The following is a 25,313-nucleotide window of genomic DNA, read 5'->3' on the forward strand; positions in this document are numbered from 1 at the left end:
TTGTGATCAGTTTACCCTGACAAGCATTTATAATAATACCACTTGTGGCAGATCCAGGAAAAATTTAATGGAATTTAGGTATTCCTTTATGTCATCAAAAACTTTTAGAACACTTTCGCAAACACTGATATTTTCTATCCAGTGGAAAGAACAAAACTTTACTGAAAACTCGGAACCAGTAACTTGCAGGGAATCGGCACGTGTAGATTGTCATTAAATATTCTATACATTGCTCTTAGAATAACATCTATTTTCCCATTCAGTAGATTTATGATCATACCGAAAATCTCAACAGATTACAAGTAGTCTACAAGTACCTAATTCTAAAATTTTAGTCATTTTCGTACAGAAATTCTTTGGCATGTTTTTTAAAAATTTTAATTTACTTCAAGTCCATCCATACTAATTTGTAAAAGTAATTGTATGTCCAAACTTGATATAGCTTCTTTAAAATTCTTAAACAATTCTAGAACAGTGGTATGCCTTAAAAATATTGAATTCCAGTATCTTCTAGAGACTACCGATTGACTCGCACCAATTTTTAAAAAATAAGATCCATTTGATATTTTTGGGAAACACGGTTCAAAGCATTTTACAACTTTTTATCGTTTAAAGATTTCTTAAAGAGATTCTTCAAAAAACGGACCTAATCCATGACAAATATTGCACAATTTTGTATGACCAAAAGCACAATTTTTGGCTATTTTACTATCAGTAAATATATGTGAAAATATTTCCGATATATTATTGAATGAATTAAAGGAAGAATGTGACAAGTTTTAATGCCCATAAAAGCTCAGCTTTAAATTGATTGTTCTAGAGTTAAAAAGTTCGAAATCGGCTTATTTTCGGACATCAAATTTCCTGTCGTCTCTTCCTGTATTCCGTCAGATGCAAAGTTCAATATCAGTAAAGACTTTTTTTGAACTTGCACGCAATTTTGTTTCCCTCTTTGGGAATGACTTGTTTGCTTGTTATCCCATATTACATAAGCTTATTTTCTTGCAGAGCGAGCAATACGCCATAATAAGTCATATTTTGCGGAACTTTTCTAACCTATTCAGCAAAATTAGCAACTATTTTTATCTGTATTAAATAAGGATTTTCAGCAGATCATTATTTAAAAAATATCCTTAATATACTCTGAATAAGCTCACTACCGCAAATAACAAATCATTCAATAAACTTACATGTGAATGACTAAACATCGCAGCGTGCTCTCACAGATTAAATGTTGCTATTCCCGCCAGAAAAATTTATTCTACTCTTACAATGTTTGGGCAGTCTCGTGCATGCTCATTAGTTGTAATCCTAGAATCTCACAGAAAGAAAACAACTCTCTCAAATCGTTATTAAACTTAACAGTAATATAAAGGGAGAGTGGTGTTCCGTATTTGGAGCGATGGCAACGATCTTTTATTCTTGCAATGCTCACAGATCTACATTTTTTAGACAAAGCAAAACAAAACAAAAACTAAGAAACTTAAAATTCCCAATATTTCCCAGTGCATTTTCCCGGTGCGGTAGCAACCTTGGTATTAAAATTTGTCAACTAAATATGACCAATAAAATTAATATCAACTTCAATGTTCTTAAAACGCTGTAAATAATCACAAATAAAATACAAAACTGAACAGTTTATTATTCAAATTTACAAAAAGTAGAAAAAAAAGTCAAATTTACAATTCAGATGTTCTCAAATTCAAAAATTCAGTCATTTTCTAACTAAGTCATTTAAATCATTAATAAGTCTCTTTTTTTAATATATGCAATTTGCAGCCAAATTTGAATAGTCATTATTCTTTCTAATATTCCGAACCTCATATGAAAACACGATCCCATAATTCACACAATTCTATAAGACTTTAATTTGAAAAAATTTTCAAGAAATTAATTTACGAAGAGCAATTTTTCAACAATACACAATAAAGCAGATCCAATACTGGTCATGAATTTTTCTCTTATATATCCATTCATTCAAATCAAAAACATTCATAAAATTAAAAAAAAAACCTCATGTAAGCAAAAACCTTTTTTTTTTTTTTTTTTTTTTTTTTTGCACATACAACCTAAAAAAACTAAAAATAACCAGTATTGGATTAGTTTAAGCAAAATTCTCATCTACTGTACATGATAACAAGTTTAATAAACTTGATATTAGATAAAGATGTTCTTTACTACAGAGTATGTGGTATAAAACTGAGCATTTGTTAAGAGTATTTAAAATAAAAATTAACTGCTTCGAACAATTTAATAACTAAAATGTTATTTACTACAGAGTATGTGGTATAAAACGGAGCATTTGTTATAGAGTATTTAAAATAAAGATTAACTGCCTCGAACACTTAAATATTTATCTTAGTTCAAAAGAACTTTTAGAAATGCCCACCATAATTCTGTTTAAAAAAATCTTTTTCATTCTTAGCTGACTTCAACCCCTGTGTAAATTATTAAAAAAAAAAGCTAAAATTTTAATTTTTATCTTAAACTGCCATTTTGTGAACTACTGAATGAGAACTACATAAGCAACTGAAGAAAACAAATTAAACTCAATAACCTATTACAACGATTGGTATTAATTAGTAATAAGGATGAACCGATTCATATTTGGAATAGAAACTTACACAAATTTACATAACAATATATTCTGTACAAAAGAACACACTTCAGTGCAACATATATGGGTAATAAATAAGAATTCCAACTATGAATCACTGTGTACTTCTTTGATTCCAGTTACATACTAGTCAAAATCAAAATAAATTTTACCGCCTCAGAAAACCACACAAAAAGTTCAGATGCTTTTCATGCTAAAATTTGTTACAATTAATGGTCCCAGAATTTAACAGATATTGCTATGACCCCCCCCCCCATCTAAATCTTAAATAAAAAAATGTAATTAAACTTCAGCCTTAATTTGCTGATATTATGGGCAAACTATAACTAGAAATTACTTTTTTTTTTATATAGTGCATTTAGAAATTAACCTTGAATGATTCATAAAGTCAGAAAATACAACACCACAATCAATTGACAAAACAATAAGATTGAACAAAACAAATTTCGATTTTGAATAAATGATTAAGATTTGGTAATTTGATTTCATTAAGTTGATATTAATTAATAATAACAATAATATAATAATCCATAACAATTATAATCAATATAAAGAAATTCATCTTTCTATAACATTGTAGTGTCAAAGTATATTTATAGTTCATTGACTTAGTGCAAGGCATTTCCAAAAGTATTTCAACAAATGTAAAAGATAAGGTTTTCAATAACAATCAAACGATAAGCTGAATTCCTTTTTTTAACAATTTCAGTCATTTTGAAAAAAAAATTGGTTCAAACATTAAATGGAATAAAACTTATCATTAAATTAAAACAAAATATTCACATTTCAAAATTCATTAACAAATAAAAAGTTTGCTATTAGTATACCCAACAATATAGGCTGGAAAGCAATTGGTGGAAAATGTATCAATAATCAATAGAACAGATATATATTATACATTTCATGAGAGAAGATCTAAAACTACAATATAACTTTTTGAATAATTCATGCAGATTAACAATATTAAATTGACACTTATTTCACATCAATATATTTTACAGATAAATTGAAGCTCCTCACTAACCCGTAACAAATTAATTCTTGATATTATAACCACTGATTTTGAACAGCAACCAACTAGAATGAGAAGTTTTAACAGAGATCACACGGCGAAAATACTCTGATGAAATTGTTTTTGTTATTTCTCTTCCTCTACTCTAGTATATTTATATCTTCATCTTCAAGTGCTCGATTGATAACCATCTTCTTTTCATATACAAAAAAACCACTTCGTCTTTCTTTTCTTGTCTGTTTTATTCGTTTAAGATTTTTCTCTTTCTCTTCCCCATTAAATAAAATATTCCTCTGCTTCTGTAACAGATAACAAATTTAAAATCAACGAATAATTTTTTTTAAAAAAAAGTTTAAAAAATTTTAAATATAGATATTGAAACATGAACAATTACTCCATGCAGACAAAATTTCTCATTTAAAATAAAATCAAATAACTTCCATCATAAACCTATAGACAGATGCTAAGAAGAAACAAAACAAGCAACAATTTAATTTATTGTGAATACCTCATGATTTTTGTAACACATTAACCCTTTGCAGCACAGTGTCACTACATGAAACGCCTAACTTCGCTCGGTTTTAAAAATCGTTAAAATCAGTTATAAATTATAGATGTGAAAGTTTGGATGGATGTTTGTTAGTCAATCACGTCAGAACGGAATTAGATGAAATTTAGCAAAGAGGTAGATTATAGAGGTACTATTATTTTTTCCGGTTAAATGAGTGGTTAATTTTTTATTAATTAAAAACTAACTTTCTCGCCAAAAATCTGAGGCCAAAAATGAATAAGGCTTCAATTCCCCCCCCATGCTAATCAGGTTAGGCTTAACGTGTTTTCAACCGAATATTTCAAACGATTCTATTTATTTTTTTAGTGTTAGATGCACTTAAAATTAAACATTGTTAATTAATCGATCGTTCGGATTCATCCTGAAGTACTTTTAAATTAAAATAAAACATGAATTAAGGAAATTGAAAATTTCTAATTTGTATTGCGTAACCCCAACTGGCGTAGAAAATTCACGTATTTGCGTTACGCCAACTGGCGTAGAAAATTCATGCATTCGCAGTGTGTTCTGATTGTTGACAACTGTGTTTTCATTTTAATTGAAAGCTTAAAAATTATGTGAATTATACTGTTGTAGCTATCTCAATATCGATCGATAAATAAAATAGACTTGACATGATTTTAAAGAAACACGAACTTGATTTGTTTAATTTCAGGTATACTATGTAAATAATTGTTTTTAGGTTAGTTGAATGCTTTTGTAATTAAATTGTGTTTATATCTATACTACTATTATAAATGTGAAAGTTTGGATGGATGGATGGATGTTTGTTAGTCAATCACGCCAGAACGGCTGAACAGAATTGGATGAAATTTAGCTGAGAGATAGATTAAAGTCTGGAATAGGACATAGGCTACTATTTATTCCGTTTCATTGAATGGTTAATTGTTTATTAATTAAAAACTAACCTTCCCGCCACAAATTGCCAAATGAGTAAGGCTTCAGGGGTGTTTTTTTTTCCCCCGACGCCAATGGGATTAGGCTTAACATGATTGACTTATTTCAAACGATTCTGTTTATTTTCTTAGTGTTCGATACATTTAAAACTAAGCATTGTTAATTAATCGATCTTTCTTATTCATTCTGAAGTACTTTTGAATTAAAATAAAACAGAATAAAGGAAATTAAAAACTGATAATCTATATTGCGTTACCCCAACTGGCGTAATTTGTGTTGCCCCAATTGGCGTTGAAAATTCACGCATGCGCAGGAGTAACAAAAGATAAAGCCATTGATGCTATAAATTCCAATTCATTTCCACTCGTACGAAACGAAAAACAAATTTAGAATTCACTTTTAACTTTCTTTTTTAATAATAAAACGAGTGTAAATCAAGCAGATCCATAATTTTCAGCAAAGTAAAAGCATGCTTTCCCCCAAGGAATTTTGTTTTCCAATAAAAAATAATTATAGGAAAAAATTTCAATATCATTTTGTAGATTGAATCTTAACTATTTATTCTATATGTATATTTAATTCTTTAAAAATAAAGCATACGTATAATCGTTGGATAAATTTAGGCGTTCCATCAGGTATATGCGTGTTCCCTCAAGTAGGCGTTTGTAGGAGTTTTTTTTATGAGCAACTTTAATCATTTTTATCTAGTAGAGCTGCACGGAGTTATCTGCTCTTGGACTTATGCTAACGATCGCTTCAAATAATAGTGTAAATATTATTTAATTATATATCTAACAAATTCTTTTTTTATTTTAAATATAAGAGCAGTTAATTTTTATTGCAAATTAATTGTATCGAAAATGGAGAACCTATCCGCAGCACCAAAAATGCTTCAGGCATTGCTCTTGAATAGCGAATCTGTGCATGTCTTCGTGTGGTGCGCCTTGGGCCATGCTACATCTGCTACACTAGTGTTAAGTGTTTGCTCATTATTATTATACAAATACAAGAGATTTCATTCATTTTTGCGCTTCACAGTAATGCTCGCTCAATTGCATTTTTCAGAGCTCCAATGGTGCAGTACTCAACTGATGGAACACCCACAGAATCAAAACAATGAGTACAATCTTCACGAAATTTTATCTGTGGGCATAAATAGGTCACCTATAAGTTGTTGTTGTTTTTTTAATTTAAAATTTAATAGGTAGTGTGTTGCAAAGAGTTAACTAATACTAAGAATATTAAACATCTTATAACAAACTATATGCCACAAGAACTAATTCGATGTGGCCAGTTAATTCATTTAAAATTTATTTTTTATTGTCACATCGTTTTGCTTAATCATAAAAGAACACAATATTATTCTTAAAAATAAAATCATGTTAAAATAAAAGATAAACGTTGCTACTATTACTCCTTAAAATATATTACCTTTTGCGATTTCCTTTTTGTTCTAGCAAAAGATGTACTATCATTTTTGCTAGAAAGCAACGTGGATGAAGAACTGTTTTTGTTTTTAGAACTTAAAGAGGAAAAGTTGTTTAATGACTGTGAGGAATTCTTTAAATGAAGTCTCTGTTTCATGATAAAATTAACAATTTTTTTCAGTTTTAAGTCGTCTAAGTTTGTGCTATCTGCAAAAGAAAAAACAATAGGATTAAAGCTGACAAGTCATTTCCTAAAACAAAATATGTAATTTATTAATAATGCATAATATAAATATTTTGATTAACTATGCCATTAATGTAAAAACAAATACCACATAGAAAAAAAATTATAACAAATGGTGGGCACATGCATTTTAAAAACAGGAGGTTGCTGAAATTTTTTTCTACAAATCTAAGCGATGCATTTAAGCATAACTTATATTTTGTCTTATCTAATAATTCTGAATAATTAAATTATTAGTCAATAAGGTAATAAGATTTTTTTCCACTCCATGTCTCTTTAAAAAATCAAGTAATTAATCTTTAATTAAAAATTAAATTTAAAAAATATTGACTGTAATTTTTTCTAGCATTCCCTACTCAATTATTCAACTCAACTTATTCAATTGTGGCTGAACAGTTAAAAGAAATCATATAAATATAAATAAATACATGTGCAGAGATTTTACTTTTATATTTGCAAAATATTTAATTGTTTAATATTCATCAATATTTATTTTTATATCAATACTCAAAATTTGAGCTTCGAGAAATATATTCCTGAAACAGGATTTTTTTTTTAAATCTCACTTCAACTATTTCTGGGAGTGAAAGATGTGTACCAATGACTTTTTAACTCTGCAACAGCTATGGTGAAGAAAAAGTGTGCTAGGTTATTGTGAGAGTGCAAAGACTCAAGCTGATACTATTCTCCCAACAGCACCTTTTGTCCTCAAACTATGGAAAACAATTTGCTACTGAGAATGTTTAATGAAAATTATCAGAGAAATTTCCTTTCAAACAAGTTGCACACTATTTTATGGTGTATTTCCCCTGAATTCTAAAAATCCTCATAGGAATGCTAACAGATTGTTGATAGATTTAGATGCAAGCAAAATCATAAGTGAATATACTGACAGTAAAAAATTTATATATATGATACTGACAGTAAAAAATATAAAAAAGGGTTAAATACTGTAAATGAAATATCTTTTATATCAGACCATCAAATCAAGAAATCTGAAGCCAAAATTAAAACTGCCGATAAAACAGGATTTTTTTTAACAATTTGTATATATCTCATTTTACAACATTTTTTCTACTTCAACATCTTTATAAAATTATTTTCATTATATAAACAAATGATACAGAGCAAGATCAAAATTCAAGATCAGATAACAACGTTTTCAGAAAACATTTTATCGTAATTTGTGCTTGTCTAGCAATTCATGCAAACTAATAAATTATCATAAAAGATGAATCAAAAGAGAACAAATTTCTCCAAATTAAAAATTTAATTTAAAATAAAAAATTTAATTCAAACTGATAATGTAAGAATTACCTAATGCAAATTCTTTGCAATCAGGTGCTATTATAGCTGTTGGGTCAATTATTTTTATAATTTCCATCTGTTCACGCAATCCCATGTAATATGTAACTTCTGATAAAGCATGTAATGTGTTTAGCTGTTCTGCAGGAGACATATGGGACCTAAAAACAAACAGAATCTAAGTAAATGTATAATAGCCACCAAATTTCCTTTAAATATTTTGATATAAAATCAAAAATGTTTTCACATAACAAATTTGCCATATTTGAAAATTGTAAAGCATGATTAATACAGCAAATAACATGCAGATAATCTACATCTGAACACAGATGTCTTTAAAGATTGCAAAAAGTTAACTCAAATTCTGAGTCAAATCCATGTTTACAAACCAATATGCTAATTGTGTTAGCATGAAGTTTTATCTTTTCTATCTTCCATCTATCTTTTCTATATTGTGGGTAGATATGGGTATTATTCTGATGCAAGATACCTTTTGTAGGAAAAATTACACCGAAGCTTAAGGTTTAAAACATAATTGTAATTCTATTCAGAAAGAGAATTAAAAACCACATACATGAAGTAAACCCGGAAATGGTAAAAGTTAAAAAGTATAAGTGAATAAAATTAAATACGCTTTTTGACCAAATAGGTATGGCAGATCACAAATATCCGAAACAAAATGCTTAAAATGTAAGGAGGCCAAATTTGAACAATCTATTAAAACATGTCCTATAGTTCCTATAGCTCTGACAGAAGTAGATATTTGTCGGTTAGTCTTGAAAGACCAATCCTTAACCAGTTAAGATGACAATGTATCAGCGGTTTAAAGTAGAAGTTCATGGTGTTGTTATAGATTTTACATTGTACAATTTATTTTCTGTACTTAAATTCCATCGACTTAACCAGTTTTTAAAAACCAATTTTGGAACATGTGTTCGTACATCAGCATAAGGAAAAGACTGCACAAGAAATACATTTGCAGATTATGCAGCAGCATCGGCCCTGGATACCACAACAAAAGTCCAAGAAAATAAAATATAAAAATCATTCTGGAATAGAATATGGTGTAAGTAATGAATTTTAAGTATGAGTGGATTATCTGGATTTGAGCTAGTGACAGCTTGCAGAACACTCCAAGAGTCAAAAGTAAATAATCAGGGTTGCCACTCAAATCTGGAAAAAATTCCCTGTACATATATTCAATATACAAGGAAATACGCGAATAGCACTCATATGCTGGCTATAATGGGATCATCCCACGGAATTTCACTCGCCTCAAACCTAAATTCTTCCCTAAATGCAGTTGAAGGCCAAAGCTGGTGGCCAATGAACTGCAGTAAACCTCCATAACGCTGTGGTTATAATGGAATATGGTTTTAAGGAGTAGGAAAAGGCAAGGGAAGGAAGCAACAATTTAACATTATTCAAAATAGCATATTAAAAGAAGGTTTATATTTACAAACAAAAACAATTTCATCTTTATTATCTAAAATTTACAAGACAAAATTTATATATTGGGTGGGGAGAAATACTGATCACCTCTCATACTCTTTAATTGGAAGTCAGGCATAGTTAAGGATCCGAGTGAAATAAAACACTAAATATTTTTGTTATGATACAGAGCATTTCATGATTACTTAACCCGTTCAGGCTCATGATCAAGTATACATGATCACGCGAGTCTCTTTTCACGGTCCCCGGTATCATATACGCGATTAGCCTTTCCGTTTATATGGGTCCACGATCATGCCGGTGCGATTTCTATTTGGAACGTTTTATTTAAATATTTAAATAACACTAGATGGCGGTTGAAGTCCGTTATATCTTTGAAATACCGTTATAACTTTGACATTCAATATACGCTTTCGGTTCTGAGATTATTTTTTTAACTTGATTAGGGGTATTTAAACATTTAAGTAAGTGCACATGTTCAGCTCTTTCAAGAGGACTGGCCATTTAAAGGGTCATTTTTATTTTGCTCTAGGTTTCTGTTTATATTTTGACTGAGTGGTAAGAGAATGGAATGCTTATCGGTTTATGTAGGGGGAACAGATTTACTGTTTGCAGTTTTGGAACTGCTACATAGTATTTTGAATGTTTTTTTATCAGTTCTATTTTGCCTTTTCATTATGAAAAGAGTGAAATATTTAACAGTCTAATTGTATGGCATTCGACCTTCTTATTTGAGCAGGCATTAGTTTCTGTTCCGGGTTTCTAGATTTGATAGGTTTATTGGTATAAACAAATGGCTCTCTGAAAGTGCATGTGTGATTTAAAGGGATTCCAGCGTTCTTGTAGATTGTTTCGCCCCCCCCCCTCGTTAGGAGAATATGGGAAAGTGCGTTCAGATGTCTGTTACTGGGGGTGAGAGGGAAATATTATACAATTTTTATAGCTTTTGTTTTCAAGTGTATAATATTTTATAAACATGAAATATATTTTTTTTTCGTGGGTATAGTTGTTAAATGTTTTGCTTATTTCATTTATTTCCATTAACGTTATAATCTTTATATTAGAACATATTAAGTAGCAGTATATTACAAATGTTACTTGTGAACTGATTACATTAAAATGATGATTTTATATAAATTTTTTTTGTAAAATTAAGCTTAACTGTGTGTGCCCGTGGTGACGCTCCACTTCAGAGAGCTCGGTCCTGAAGAGGTTAAAAAACATTACAACGCAAAATAACTCTTTCATTTATTCATTTCTGCCAATTCAAATATTTGGCCATCAATTTCAAGGAGCTAATACCGTAACCGTACATTAATATCGTAACAACTATGGTACGAATTTCTGTACTGCTTAACATAAATTTTTTAACAATTTCACTTTTAGTGAACATGTGAAAATATTTCCGACATATTACTGAATGGATTAAAGGACGAATGTGACGCAACAAGCTTTAATACTCATAAAAATTGAGCTTTAAGTGATTTTGTAGCACTAAAAAATTTGAAATTGGTTTATTTTCGGACATCAAATTTGACGGTTTCGGCTTTCAAGCGTCATCTTTTCTTGTATTCCTTTCCGATCCAGCATTCCTTTCAACTGCCAAACAGTCTTGTATTATTTTTTTGAGCATGACCATTAAGTGCTTGTTTCTCCGTATTACTTAAGGTTGTAATCTTCTTTACAAAGCGAACAGTGTGCAGTTGACGATTTTGCATAACTTCTCTAACCCATTCAGCAAAATCAGGATTTGGGTGGGTTTTTTTATCCGTCCAATTCGTATTAAATACGGATTTTAGCAGCTCATTGCTTTAAAAAAATTATCTAACCTACTTTAAACAAGCCAACAGTTTTTCAAATAAACATTCACTAAACTCAAGTATGATTGACTAAACACCATCACGCTGCTTCCGCAGACTGAATGCTGCTACTCCCGCCAGAGAATTACTTACACGCAGTTACACAAATCTCTCGCATGCTCATCAGCTACAATTCGGGCATCTCATGGAAAAAGAACTGCTTCGCAAATCGAAACTAGAATGATTTAATGCTGAAAAAAAGGGGGTGAGAGAAAAGGGGTGAATTTCCACATTACACAATCACGAACGGTATTATTTCATTCTTAGAAGCTATGACTACGATCTTTCATTCTGGCAATCGTTAGAAGACATTTTTTAGATGGGGAAAAATAACTAAAACTTAAAATTCCCTGAATTTTCCCTGTTTTTATGAAAATTTTCCTGCATTCCAATCGGTTTTAGACGATTTTTTAAATCCCTGCGATTTCTCTGTTCCCCGGTGGCGTGGCAACCCTGATAATGATCTTTTTGAAACCCTTGTTTTATCACATATTGAAGTGCATGTTAAATGGCAGTTATTTCGGAGATGAATACTGAAGAAAACGTAAAGTTTCCGACTTAAAACTTCATCTCCGCAAGTAAAGGTACAACCCAAATGGCATTTGTCGGTGAGAGTTAAAAATGGACTTAAATACCAAGTCATAAGTGTCTTGCTTTAGTGAAGTTTTGTAATGGATGAAGCAAAGTGATTTTATATCCAAACCACAGAGGGATATTGAAGAAAATTTTCAGCTACATCGATGCTATAGAAGCTATTTGGAAGCAATTGGCGTATACATATTTACAATGAAGGGATACAGGAAGGACTAGTATTGAATAACTGAGTATGATTGAGTTGAAATGATTTTCCGCAGAAGATGAGAATGATTGTTTAAAACCCGAAAGAAATAGTCAATTGAGATCATATTCCACTTACGAAATAGCGGTAGTTCATGATTCTCAACACATAAAAAGTTCACTGAAGAGGTTCTGAAAGCCCTACAGCACGGCCAAGTCTTGGTGGTGCACATAATTCAGATTTTAAAGGTAGGAAGACCGTGTAGAACTATACACAACAGACCCATAATCTAATTTGGATCTGATAATACTATGGTAAATACGTAAAAGACTTCTATCCGATCAGCTTCCCAAGCTATATTGGATATTATTCTAAGTAGAATTCTAAATGATCGCAGACACTTGTTTCGCAAATAAGAAATATGGAGAATAAAAATCAGGCGTTTGTCAAATATGACACCAAGAAAACTGCGTCGATCCTTTACAGTTCATGGAAAACACGGGAAAATAGTTCTGGTTCCAAATACAAAAGTCTGCAGAAATGTGTACACGCAGGGTCTTCTGAGTTGAAAACGAAATCCCATTGTGATTAGACCAAGACACCATGTTGTTAACTGCTGTCTACAGTTGTCTTTCAATGAAACGCATGTTTCTTGCTGAGAAAGAGATCTATATATCATCCACATAGATATTTTTACTCACAATAGGTGGTATAACCGATAGGATTTGATTAATTTTTAAAATAAACAAGGCGACGTTCAAAATGCTACCCTGTGGCACTCCCTCTTCTTGGCAATAAACATCCGAATAAGTATTCCCCCCCCACACACACACTCACTTGTAACCATCTATGTGCTAAAAAGTTTAAAAGGGGTAAAAAATCGTAAAGGTCTTTTAAAATACCGCATCTCTAGGTTCTATCATAAGCCCTGTCTATGTCAAAATATACAAAAACTATGAATTCGCCACACACACGAAGTTCGAATGTCAATTTCCAACGAAATAAGGTTATCAGTGGTTGAATGTCCCTTTCAGAGACCACTTTGAAATTACGAAACATAGCGATGTTCTTCCAATACGTAAATCAGCCGTAAATACATTTTTCAAATAACTTACATAGACAGCTAGTTAATGCCGTAGGTCTGTAACTGAAAGAATCATGAGCATCGCACCCTGGTTGCAATGTTGAATTACTATTGAATAGTTCCATTGGATAGGAAAGACATGTTGCCTCCAGAGTCGATTGAACAAATGCAAGATATTTTTAAGAGAATCATAGGAAAGGTGTTTCAGCAATGAATAGGTAATGCCATCTGGTCCATGTGATGTTTTGCATTCATTATGCACGTTGCAATTCCAGAAAAGTAAAATCAGAACTATACAAAAGGTGCTGCGATCTGTGTTATCGTACCGGTATGCCTTCCAAGTTTCTTTTTATTGAGGTGAAAGGATCTCCACAGTTGCTGGAAGTGCATGCAAATATAAAAGCTTCCACGAGGGTGTTAGCTATTTCTTATATATCAAATATCTCTGCCATCCTTTTTGAGAGGGGGGGGGTCTGAGTAGATATCACAAGCTTTTCTAACATTGAACCACATTTCTTCAGCTGTAATAGAGGAATTAATTCCCAACACAAAATTTATCCAGAAGCCTCACTGACTGTATCTAATTGACCGTGCAATGCTTTTTGCTCGCTGGGAAGCGATAAGATTCGATGTCGTAAGGCACCTCCTAAATTTATTCCATGCTCATTTTTCATTTCGTCAGGCTTCCGAATAATACGAATTCCACCATATGTAGCGATGTTTGGGGTAATTCCCAGATTTTGGAAAGCATGCACCTGCAGCAAACAACCGAAGTGTGAGTTAACAAATTAACTACCTCATTTATGTTATCAGTGTCTACCATATCTCTTGCAATAACAGCCCTAAACAAGAAACCCTCCCAATCAGCTTCGGAGAAGATGTATCGAGATGGGCATTGCTACAAGGAGCCATTTGGTCAAACGGAGTCGATAAAAAAGGGGAAAATTATAAGCTCTGAAGTAAATCTTTCCCAACTCAAATTGAATTTAGTAGCTAAGGATACAGAACAAAGAGCAATATGTATAGAATGAAATGTTCTATTCTGTTGATGGAAGTATGTATGTTCACAATTGTTCAATATGTAGAGAGAGTGATCATTGATAAATTCTGTCTTTCTTGAGTATCAACTGATTCATTTCCCCAAAGTGGGTTATGGTCACTGAAGTCGCCAAAAATAGACAGGTAGAAGTTCCCTTATCAGCTCATCAAGCTCTCCGAGAAATGGAAACAGAGGGAGGTAGATATAGACTACATACAGTAATTGATGAGTGTATGGGAAACCATCACAGCTACAGTTTGCAGGCTAGTATGCAAAAGAATAACAGAGGATGAACTGTCATGTGAAACAAGTATAGCAACATCTCTTGAAGTTTTATGAGAGAACATCTTTATGCACTGTACTGTACTTTGATTTTAGCCATGTCCATTGGTTTTAAAGTTTCTTGTAATGCAATGCAAACTGGAATTTCTCATAAATCAGATTTTTGATATGGTCGACAGGAATCAAGACGTTTCCACGGAAAAAAAAGCCAGATAGTTTGGGAATTATTTGCAGGTTTTTCTTTTAAGATTTTACTTACAGACCCAGTATTTGAAAGTGTCTTCATTCATATCACATCACATGTAGAGGATGCCAAATCTTCAATTTCACTAGTCGGCATTTCATCTGTATCTAAAGGATCTGCAGCGATAGTGTCACCGTCGCTTTTATTGATTTTCTAATTCTTAAGAAAATCATCTTTAGTTAAAGGAAGGCCTGGTAGTTTGGTAAATGCCTGTTTCCCAGAAAGCGTTTTAAAAAAAGGCGTTTATCTACCCCCTTCTCCGAGAGGTCAGATTTTGAATTTTTTTTTTAATTTTTGGTCGATTTGTTTATTTGGGGGTTTGTTAGACATTGGGAGAACAGAAGTCACAACTGATGATTTTTCCAATTTAAAATGCTCTACTGATTTATTTGTTTTGGAACTAGAAATTTCTCTCAATTTTTTAAAGAAATTTTGGAGTTATTGTAAGTTAAAGAACTTTGGTAGGTGCCGAGAGATTCTTTGAATTCCACTGAATTGCATGTGTCTGTGAGGGAGTTTTAAGAGTTGAGGGATATGAAATACCTTCTTTTGGTGCCCGGTTTGTAATGAATTTCCTTGCTTCAGGAAATTATAAATTTTGTTTAATTTTAAGTGATAAAACCTCTTTTAATGTTTCATTTTGGCAATTTTGTGAATACGCTAGATGAGGGCCTGAGTTGTTTATACGTTTAATCTGCAAGAATTTGTGACATGACTGATCTCTGCACATTTCGCACATGTTGGCGTACCACGGCAATTTGCACGAGAGTGCCCGAATCGTCGACACTTAAAACATCCAAGAGGATTCAGCGCATATTTGCAGACATGGCTATGTATATAGCCAACTCGGACAAATTTGGGCGTTTCTGGGATTGTAAATGCCAAAACGATATGCTGGGCAGATATGCAGCCATTATGCCTGATATTAATTCTACAAGCAGAACACACACCTTTTAATTGGCAAGATTTGCTGTTTCTATTAACAAATCGCCAGAACATAATTTTTTGACATTCTTTACTTCGCCAATTGTTGACATGATAGATCTATGAATCAAGAATGTGAAACATTGTGAAAGTTATTAGTAGTGTGCATAATGAAGAATTTGGCACCAATAATTGTTTTGTGTCCCTGCAGTGCTGTCCACCACAGAGCCCAACAAAGGATGGCAGCTACTCCCTGCCTAGCCTCGGAGCTTAACTTGGTGCTAGCCAAGATCTATAATCTATACACTCAGGGCCACTTCCAGGAACACTGACCATCCTTAACGCCAAGCCGCGGAAGTTGACCATTTTTGCTAGATCCCTAGCAAACTGAGTCAATTAAGTGACTAAGCTACCAGCCGAACTGATACACCGGAAACCAACAGTACACCACCCATCTAGTGGGTTGCCACGCACGATAAACACATTGGGTTTTTGATAGTCCATGAGAAGCACGAAACAGACAGTGGTGACAGCATCTCATGGGGAGCTTCCTTACTTGCTGGCAGGGGATATAAGTAAAAAGCTGAAAGCAAAACGTGTAGAAAAGAAGAAACTTAAGGGGAGGAATTATCCCTGGGTACCTCAGGCTTGGGACACTCATACTCACCTAAAGAATTGTGAGCCCTTGAGGGGATTCCTCAATTTTTAAAAAAAATCCACTAATTATATAAATAAACTGCATTTGTATGTACAAATCCTTAAACAATTCAGCACAGCAGTAGCAACAAAATTATCATAGTAGAACTGTTTAAAAACATTTTACATTTTGAAAGAAGAACTGTAGAAACCTCTGCTTAAAATAAATTTTCAGAAATTCCTGAAATCAGATTGACCGCTATCTTTCTTAAAATTTATTATTACAAATAAGTAACCATGAAAAAAAAATACAAGCAGTCATAGCTTTCAGTTTACTTTCATAAATTCTTCAAATATTTGATAACGTTTCATATTCTGAATCATCCAATGACAACATAAAATGCACATTCAGAAAAGTACAAATTTCTATCTTGGCTCAAACAAAGTCATAATTTAAAGATCAAACAAATAAGCATATACCAAATGTGAATAGATTCAAAAGTTTTAATGCACTTATTTGTCAATTGCAAATATATACAAATCTATATCTGACAGAAAAGATGTCTGAAAACTTAAGCAAAAATAAAGCAGAGAAAAGTAAATTTACCATAATTTTGACGATAATAAATAGTCAATAGCATTTCTTTGCGCACTAGTTCCAGGATTATAACTAGAAACTGTTGCATCTTTTTGGGGACTATCCACAGATGATACTCGATCTAGTTCAGAAATACCTGATAAAGGGATAAAAAATTCAGTTAGCAAAATGCCATCATATCAAGTTTTAACCATTCGAAAATTATAATAAATGTCAGGGCTGATTTCAGTTCCTTTAATCCTTTAAGTACTATGAGCCATATTATATATATGCCTTGCAGAGTTAATACAGTAATAGGTGTACATATATGCATTGAACAAATTTGCTGTCAAACAATTAAGCTTGCTCCTTTGGAATGTAGAAAAACACTTACATTGAAGAAGCTCTTGTCTTAGAGCAAGCAAGAGGAATGTTGGATTATATTGGACTATGTGGCATTGGGAAGTAAATCAATTAAGGTTTCATCAATAATTATAGAGCTAAAATAACATTTAAGAAGAAAGAAAGAAATTAACATAACTACCTTCTTGAATTTCAAATTAACTTTTTACAATTAGTAAAAGTTTAACACTCATGTAACTGGCAACTATTAAACAGAAAGTATTTTCAAAATTCAGGAAAGTTATACTATAAAATATATATTCAATGTAAACCTTCACAAAGGCTCATCTTGATGACTTCAACAAGAAACTGATAGTGATTATTAAAGTACTAATTGAGACAAACCTATGTTTTCCAAAAATTACTAAATATTAAGAAGTTATTAAAAAATTTGAGTATAATGGAGCAAGAACATGCTTAGTCACTTATCCAAATCAGTTGTGAACAATGCATAAGAAAAAAAAAGTTTTCTAAGCTAACATGCATTACTTTCATAAATCAAACTTTTATTGCATTTTATACCATATGTATATATATCATTTTGATCTTGTCAATAAAAACAGAAAAAAAGTGATTTAAAAATATGAAACATACCAAAATAACATATTTAGGAATGAGTTTCAAAGAAAGCAATAATGGCAACATTAAACTCACCTGTAACACTATTATCTAAAATTTCAGAGACAAATGAGTCAGACAGATGAAAGAAATTATCAAAATCATCCAGCATTACAAATCCATCATAATCGGATGAACATGAGCTAGCGTCATTTGGAGTTGAGTACCCAGACATCAATTCATCCCTGAAAGAAGTTAAACATTAAAATATAAAACATTTTGAGGAGGGGAGGCTGAATATTATATATCATTCTTGAATATAACATCTATAGAATCTTATAGAAATCAGTTCAAGCAATTCATTGCATGAAATTAGAGATGTGTACTTCAATTTAGATCTGCATTGCTTCAGATATTATTAGCAAATTAGCACTTTTAAATTGAAAAAATAAAAATATCATGCAATGCTTTAAAATTTTTGTAGCTCAAAATCAAAGAAGGTTTAAAAGATCTCAAGGTTATACTTAATAGATAATTTTTCCACCAATACATTATTTGATGAGCCATTTTTTTTACCCAACAGGTAAATAAACAAACAAAAAAACATTTAAAAAATAAGGATTATACATTATTTTTTTTTTCAAGTCTAGAAGATTTATTACAATTTTTGATTCATCATGAAGTAGTCTAGTTTCAGTTCCTAATATTACTATTTCTGTTGTGATTTAATGCCTACTTAACAAGAAATTATTCATTCAGTCAGACTTCATTTAAAAATTGCATTTATTAATAAATATGCTTTGCCTTGCCTGCCCGATCATTTTTAAGGGACTACTGGACAATGTTAAATTCTTGGTGAATTTGAACATAATTTTCTAACCTTCATGTTCTTAATATACCATAATCATTCTTTAACTTACAAGCCCTCGCCCATTTCATGCCTTATTTATTTTTTAAATAAATATTGCATTTGAACACTTTTTGCAAAAAGACAACACACATAAGATGAAATTTAATCATTCAAGATACAAAATGGTTACATGCATTAGATTATTTAGGTTATTCATAGATGATAAAAATTTATTTGGTTAGTTGCATTGTTTATTTCAGTTGTCCTATTTTTCAAAGATGTGCTTAAAATTTAATAAATATTGCTTAAATCGTAAAGAGGAGCATTTTCCCTTTATTACTCCATAGTTTTCAATATTCTACAGGAAAAATTAATAAGCTTTTGCTTTTTTTCTCCAAAATTTTGAAATACAATAATTATTTGGCTAAAATATTTCTAAACATTTCAGAGCAAGAGTTTAACATACAAATACAAAGTTAGATATATTTATCTGTTCAGCAAGATTTGTGCCATTCTTACATATTTAGAAAACTGTGTGTGGTTACCAAAACTACTCTTTTAAGTAGAACTGGAGAAAATTTCAGATTAATTAAGTCCTTTCTGCAGATAAGCTCCATAAGTGTAAATAAAGTCTAGCAGACCTTCTTTTTGTAAAGGATTTTCTGTATCAATAAGTATGTGATATTGAAATCTGATACAGGATCTGTACCTTGTAAAACGAAAAGATTAAATAGTATGGATAAAAAAAAATTTCATTCTGATCATGAACAATTCCATCAATTTTCTAGAATTTTAAAGAAAATTCAAATATACTCATTAATATTAAAGACGATGAACAAAACAATCTATATTTGAATCTATTAATTTTAAATAGAAATAAGCCCAATAAATTCAATATTTAAAATAAAATGTGCCTTGGATGAATATAGAAAAATTAAAAATTCACTAAAATACAAGATTCAAATTTAAGTCTGTTATAGATTACAAAATGCCAGATTGATTTTAAAAAAATAATTCAAATTCAGTAGACAGGAACTAATTTTACAACAAATCAAATTCAGTAGAAAGGAATTAATTTAATAATCAAGAAGAGATTTTTGCTATTTTTTAATGAACACTAAGATATATGAATAATAGTACTAGCTTTTAAATATAATCTGCCGCAAAAGCAGTTTACATTTAAATACAAATGCTCATTTAATTCTGATCAACAACAGAGCATACATAAAAAGAAAGGAAATCAGTAGATTTAACATGACTTATAAACCTAGGTGTGTGTTTTTTTCCCCTTGCTAATAAAAATTGATAATCCAAAATAAAAAGTTAAATATAAAGATCATTTTACTTATTTATTATTATAAGATTTAGAAACTGGCAACATAGAAATTTATATTCTTGTCTAACAGATATTATAACTATTGATTTTTAAGTATTATAGAAAATTATTTTACATTCTGAACTCAAAGCACAAATTTCAACATCAGAACGGTGTATCCATTAAGTAGTTAAAATTCTATAACTCATACTTTCATAACTCAACGAATCTAGGACAACTGTGAAAAATAAATATTTTGAATTGAGAATTTATACAATATTTCTCCATAAACAATTTTACAAATTATATCTTATTTCAAATTATCAGCAATGTAAATACTTTCATTTTATCATTAAACAGATTTTTGGATAGTACAAGCAATTAAAGTTTTTAAAAATGCAAGTTTTATTAAAATCATTTACACTCAAGACAAATGATTATGAAAATTTAATATGCATTTTGGACTCGAGTGAAAAAAGAGTCTTGCTTTGAAACTTGCTAATTTAATATTTTAAAAATAAAATATGCACTGCAAAAATGATTTCTTTAACTGCAGATTCTTTTTATAATTCTAATCATCTCTTTAAAAATATTTTAAAGCATTGACTGCTTATAAAAATCTTGAAACTTTTTTGCATTTATTTGAACTTAACGAAAAAAAAAAAAAAATGTTAAAATATCAGACTAGGCAAAATTGGTCCAAATATCAAAAGTAAAGAAATCAAATTTACAAATAAAATTGCAGATGAAAATATGATTTTTAAATCCTATTAATTATCTTTTATAAATAAGTTTCATTCAAAAACCTGTTATAAAATTATACATATCTATTTAGCTTTTAATATAAATCCAAAGTCAGCATTTTCTTTTATGTGTTATTTCTTTTATATGATGTAAACTAGTTTTAAGTATCTACCTCTTTGAATTTAAACAAGAATTTCATATAAAAGCTTCTGTGGATAATGTTTTAATAGGTTTTTTTTAAAATTTTATTTTGGTAGTTTTTAACAGGTTTCTAAAAATTAATTTAAAAAGTGTCAGATAAATTTAAAAAAATTCTACTCAGCAATTACATTTTACATTTATAATTTCTACATACAATAATTTTAAAAAATCTAATTTCTCCACATCTTATTTCGTTATTTTTTTAATCTGAATTTTAACTCAGGTTATAAGCAGTCTCAGTCTTTAATCTGAATTGTAACTCAGCAACTAAGTCACTCCTACAGCTGTAATGCATTGTTAACATCTTATCATACTAAGAATCAAATCACTAGATATATGAAAAGAAGCTGAAGATTTTATATGGGACAACTTCTGCAAAAACTTCAGATCCTTGAAGGTTGTCAAGTTAGTTTAAGTTACTCAATTCAATCCAGTAAGCTACAGCATAGGTTCTTGCAGGAAAACTGTGTGAAGATATACAAATTTATTCAATCCCTTCTCTGAACATTTGAAAACCAATATAGTCCACCAAATTATTTTAAAATAATTTTTTCCATCTACCCCAAATAAAAGTTTTCACTGTGCTACATAGCTAATAATCTATCCTCATCTCTCTTCAGATCAGAACATGTCAAAAATTCCTTGGAATAATGTCAGGAATATTAAAAGGATTATTATTAAGATATTAAAAATAAGAAAAGCACAGTTTACCATTTATTCTTTGTCTGATCAGTATGTTCTTTAGTAGTTATATGCAGCACTTTTTAGAAAAAAGAAACATACCCAATTGGTCTTCATATAAAAAGATCTTTTTCTGCTGTCAAAAAATGATCTAAAAGAGCTCAGATACAATAGCTTTCTTTCTTTTTTTTTTTTTTTTTTAGCACAGAAAGAGATTGAAAACTTATTTGGTATATTCTGCAAGTATAAGATTCACCAGTAACTGCTTTCATGAAAATGAAAGTTTCAGATTCAAGCTGAATCCATATGCCTGTTAGACTTCACCTCAATTAATATTGGACCATTTATAGCTGATGCAATATGCTTATTTCCATTCACTTCGTTAACTAACTATTTTTGTTTGACATTCTAGAAATTTATAATTAAAAAAAACCTTGCAAACTGAAGATAAACTTTTTTAAAAAAGGACAGTATCAGAAAAAGTTCTCTTGGGAAAAAAACTTCTTAAATAATGCAATTTTTATAAGTAAAAAAATTATTATTCTACATAAAAACCAATTCTGCTATGTCAGAGACTTTATAAAATGAAATAAAGCATACATCTGGATTTTTACTTTTAAAACCATGAAAGGATTTCCATCATCCCACTGACTTTTTTTAATTATTATTAAGTAAAGGCATCAAATTAAAATTTAAAAATTACGTACAACTCAAATATATTATAAAAATTGTTTCCTTTTTCCCCCATTAAAAAGGAGATACATGTATCCAAAATATATATTTATATTATCAGGAGTGCATATTAACTTATTTCATGAATTTGCCACTTTACTTAAAGATGGTTCATGAAAAGCAATTTGTTTTCTAAAAACCAAATTATGTTTTATGCTGAATCTTATTTTAATATTTATATTACTAATAACTTAATCTTATTACGATGTAGTATTTACAGATTAATATTAATCCAGCTAATAAATATTAAAGAATTATAATAAGGGGTTCAATTGTAAAGCTGATTATTTAAGTATTTATAACAGCATTTACATTTGATAATTTTAAGCATAATTTATGAAACATTTCAAGTTACTCCTTGAAATTTTTAAATAATTAAAAATTTCAAACCAGAAACAGTTAAGTCTGCATTAATTTTTTTTTCAATTATCTAAAAGGAAATCCTGCATTATAAATACCTCTTATTTACATTTTGTATCTTTAAACATGTGTTAACTTTAAATATAAAAACAAACATTATAAAGAATTAGATTTTCAATGCAGTAACTCTGCTAAAAGAGTGTCCAATTTCTGAGAGAATCTGTATACAAAATTTTGAAAATACTTAATTACCAGATAGTTTTTAAAAATTTAGAGCACTTAATAAAGTTTTATAAGATTTACACAGCAATATTAACATCTAAATTCAATCAAATAAATCATGTTAATGAAATATTTAATATTCTGCATCTAAGTTGAAAAACAATTATACTTAAATTGAATAACTGTTCTTTTTTAAAAGCTTTACATCTCTTCCCCCATTAAGCAACACAATTATCTGAAAGTACTAATTGCAAAACTGAGGAAGTTTTTGTTCATACACACTGTTGTAAAAGATATTTTACAAGTTAAATAAAATGCACAGCTAGTTAGAAATGTAAAATACTTCAACAAATAAATATTCAAAGGATGAAATTAAATTACAATTTTTTTAAAATGTATACTCTTGGATGTAAATGTAATAGGTCTAGACGGAAAAAGAGTACTTATGGTTCAAAGGTAACTTTACCATTAGTAAAAAATTCTTAAAATATCAGATGAATTGCACATTTCACGTTGCTTAGTTAACTAGTAAAACATACCATATAATCAACTTTATAAATAATAATACTGAGTAATTATATCTTATCCCATTCATTCATAACAAGTTTATTCATTTTAATAAAGCAATTAATCAGAAAATGCTAGATTAATTGTATTGTGATCACAAAAGTATCCAGGACCAACATGTATAACACTAACATTCCAAAAAACTCAAACTCATTTTTCCTGTGAAAAACTGCATAAGAATAATTAATAAAGCTAAGGATCACAGAATAATAAACATACCTGGTGCTGTCAAAATCACAATTTAGGTCTAAATGTGAGGAAGCATCAAATACATTTCCAGTTTGAAAAAGTTCAGAATCCCAGACACTGTAAAAAAAGAAAAAGAAAAAAAGATCTTCAAAATACAAATACTGACGACAAAATGTAATATTTCTTGAAAAATATAAAAAATAAACACACATGATGTATAACATCAATTTTTTAAAAGTTTTATTTGACATAAAATAAAAAGAAACATAATTTAACCTAAAGGCGTCGAGTTCATATTCTTCCAATATCCAAATTCAGTATAAGAATCAGCGTTTATTCAACAGCTTAAGCTTAACAAAATCATGTTATCAAGAGAAAAATTATTAATAAATACGCAAATAAGATGTGAAATACCCTAGAACGTCAAGTTACAAGCATTTCTTTTACATTTTTAATAAAGAATCCCTAGATGACTTCTTCCGGTTATAAAAGATACTATTTCGTACGACTTATGCGCCGGAAGAAAATGCAATTTTGGAAAATTTTTACTACCCATTTTTCAACTGCCGATTTGAATTAATTTTACATACGATCAAAATTAAATATTTGAGAGTAATTTTAAAATATGAAAATAACTGCAGGTAATGATGCACGTAAAATGATTACCAGGAACCAGAGCCCGCCAGACATGAACTCATTGTGATTACCTTACAAGTTAGGAGTTTAAAGATATAATACAATTGCCAACCACTGTTAAATTCCCCCTGAATTATCACCAACCTAAATGTCAAAATACATTTGTAACTCTATCCGATTTAACAGTAAATTTTCAAATCAAGTACACCACGTTGGCACGGCAACGTGGGTAACATATAAAGAGCACATGTTCTTACCTGGAACTCATAAAGCTTGATTCAATCATATCGGAGAGTATTTGTATAAAATTATTAAATAAACTGTGAGGATTAAAATTTCATTCCTAACAGCTGTAATATCACAGAATGTATGATTTAATTACATCAGAGTATCTAACACCACGCGGCTGCAACGCGGCACCCTTAAAACGTGGATTTGTAATCAAAGAAAAGAATAACGCTACTGTTGCCATTAACAAATAGAGAACTGTCCAGCCCGCCTATACAATTTTTCGATTAAAGTAACGATAAAAGAACCAAAAAAAAAAAACATCAGATTGTAACAATGGTTAATAAAATATTGGTTTCAGCAAGATAAATATTCTGTTATAATTTTTGGCATAAAAATTTACTTCGAACTACATATTACACACATCAAAAAACTAATATTTTTTTCATTTTAGGGAGTTTATTCTCTTTTTCTGAGAAACCAGATTTGAGAAGAGTGAATAAACGTTATTGTGTGACCAATATTAAAAAGTCACAAATATCAGTAATCAATAGTTTTTAAAGAAAAGTGTGATTCGTATATTTGATATGATTTTACTCCTGATACTTCGATTACAAATCCTAGATGATGATAGATAGTAAAAATCGATACGATCTGTCCAATTAAAACTCAAAACTACT

The 25,313-nt window shown here is 30.1% G+C and overlaps 1 protein-coding gene across 1 annotated transcript; it reads right to left on the bottom strand.

Moving 5' to 3' along the window:
• Positions 1-1,622: 1,622 nt before the first annotated feature.
• LOC129958642 (protein FAM199X-like) lies at positions 1,623-24,859 on the bottom strand. Its single transcript, XM_056071243.1, has 7 exons — positions 24,663-24,859; positions 23,800-23,886; positions 18,005-18,153; positions 16,979-17,105; positions 8,086-8,234; positions 6,529-6,731; positions 1,623-3,928 (listed from the first exon to the last, which is right to left on the bottom strand). The coding sequence occupies exons 1-7, from the start codon at positions 24,689-24,691 to the stop codon at positions 3,770-3,772; spliced, it is 903 nt and encodes a 300-aa protein (XP_055927218.1). The 5' UTR covers positions 24,692-24,859; the 3' UTR covers positions 1,623-3,769.
• Positions 24,860-25,313: the final 454 nt, after the last annotated feature.

This window comes from Argiope bruennichi, chromosome X1 (genome assembly GCF_947563725.1).
Source record: "Argiope bruennichi chromosome X1, qqArgBrue1.1, whole genome shotgun sequence".
Lineage (NCBI taxonomy): Eukaryota > Metazoa > Arthropoda > Arachnida > Araneae > Araneidae > Argiope > Argiope bruennichi.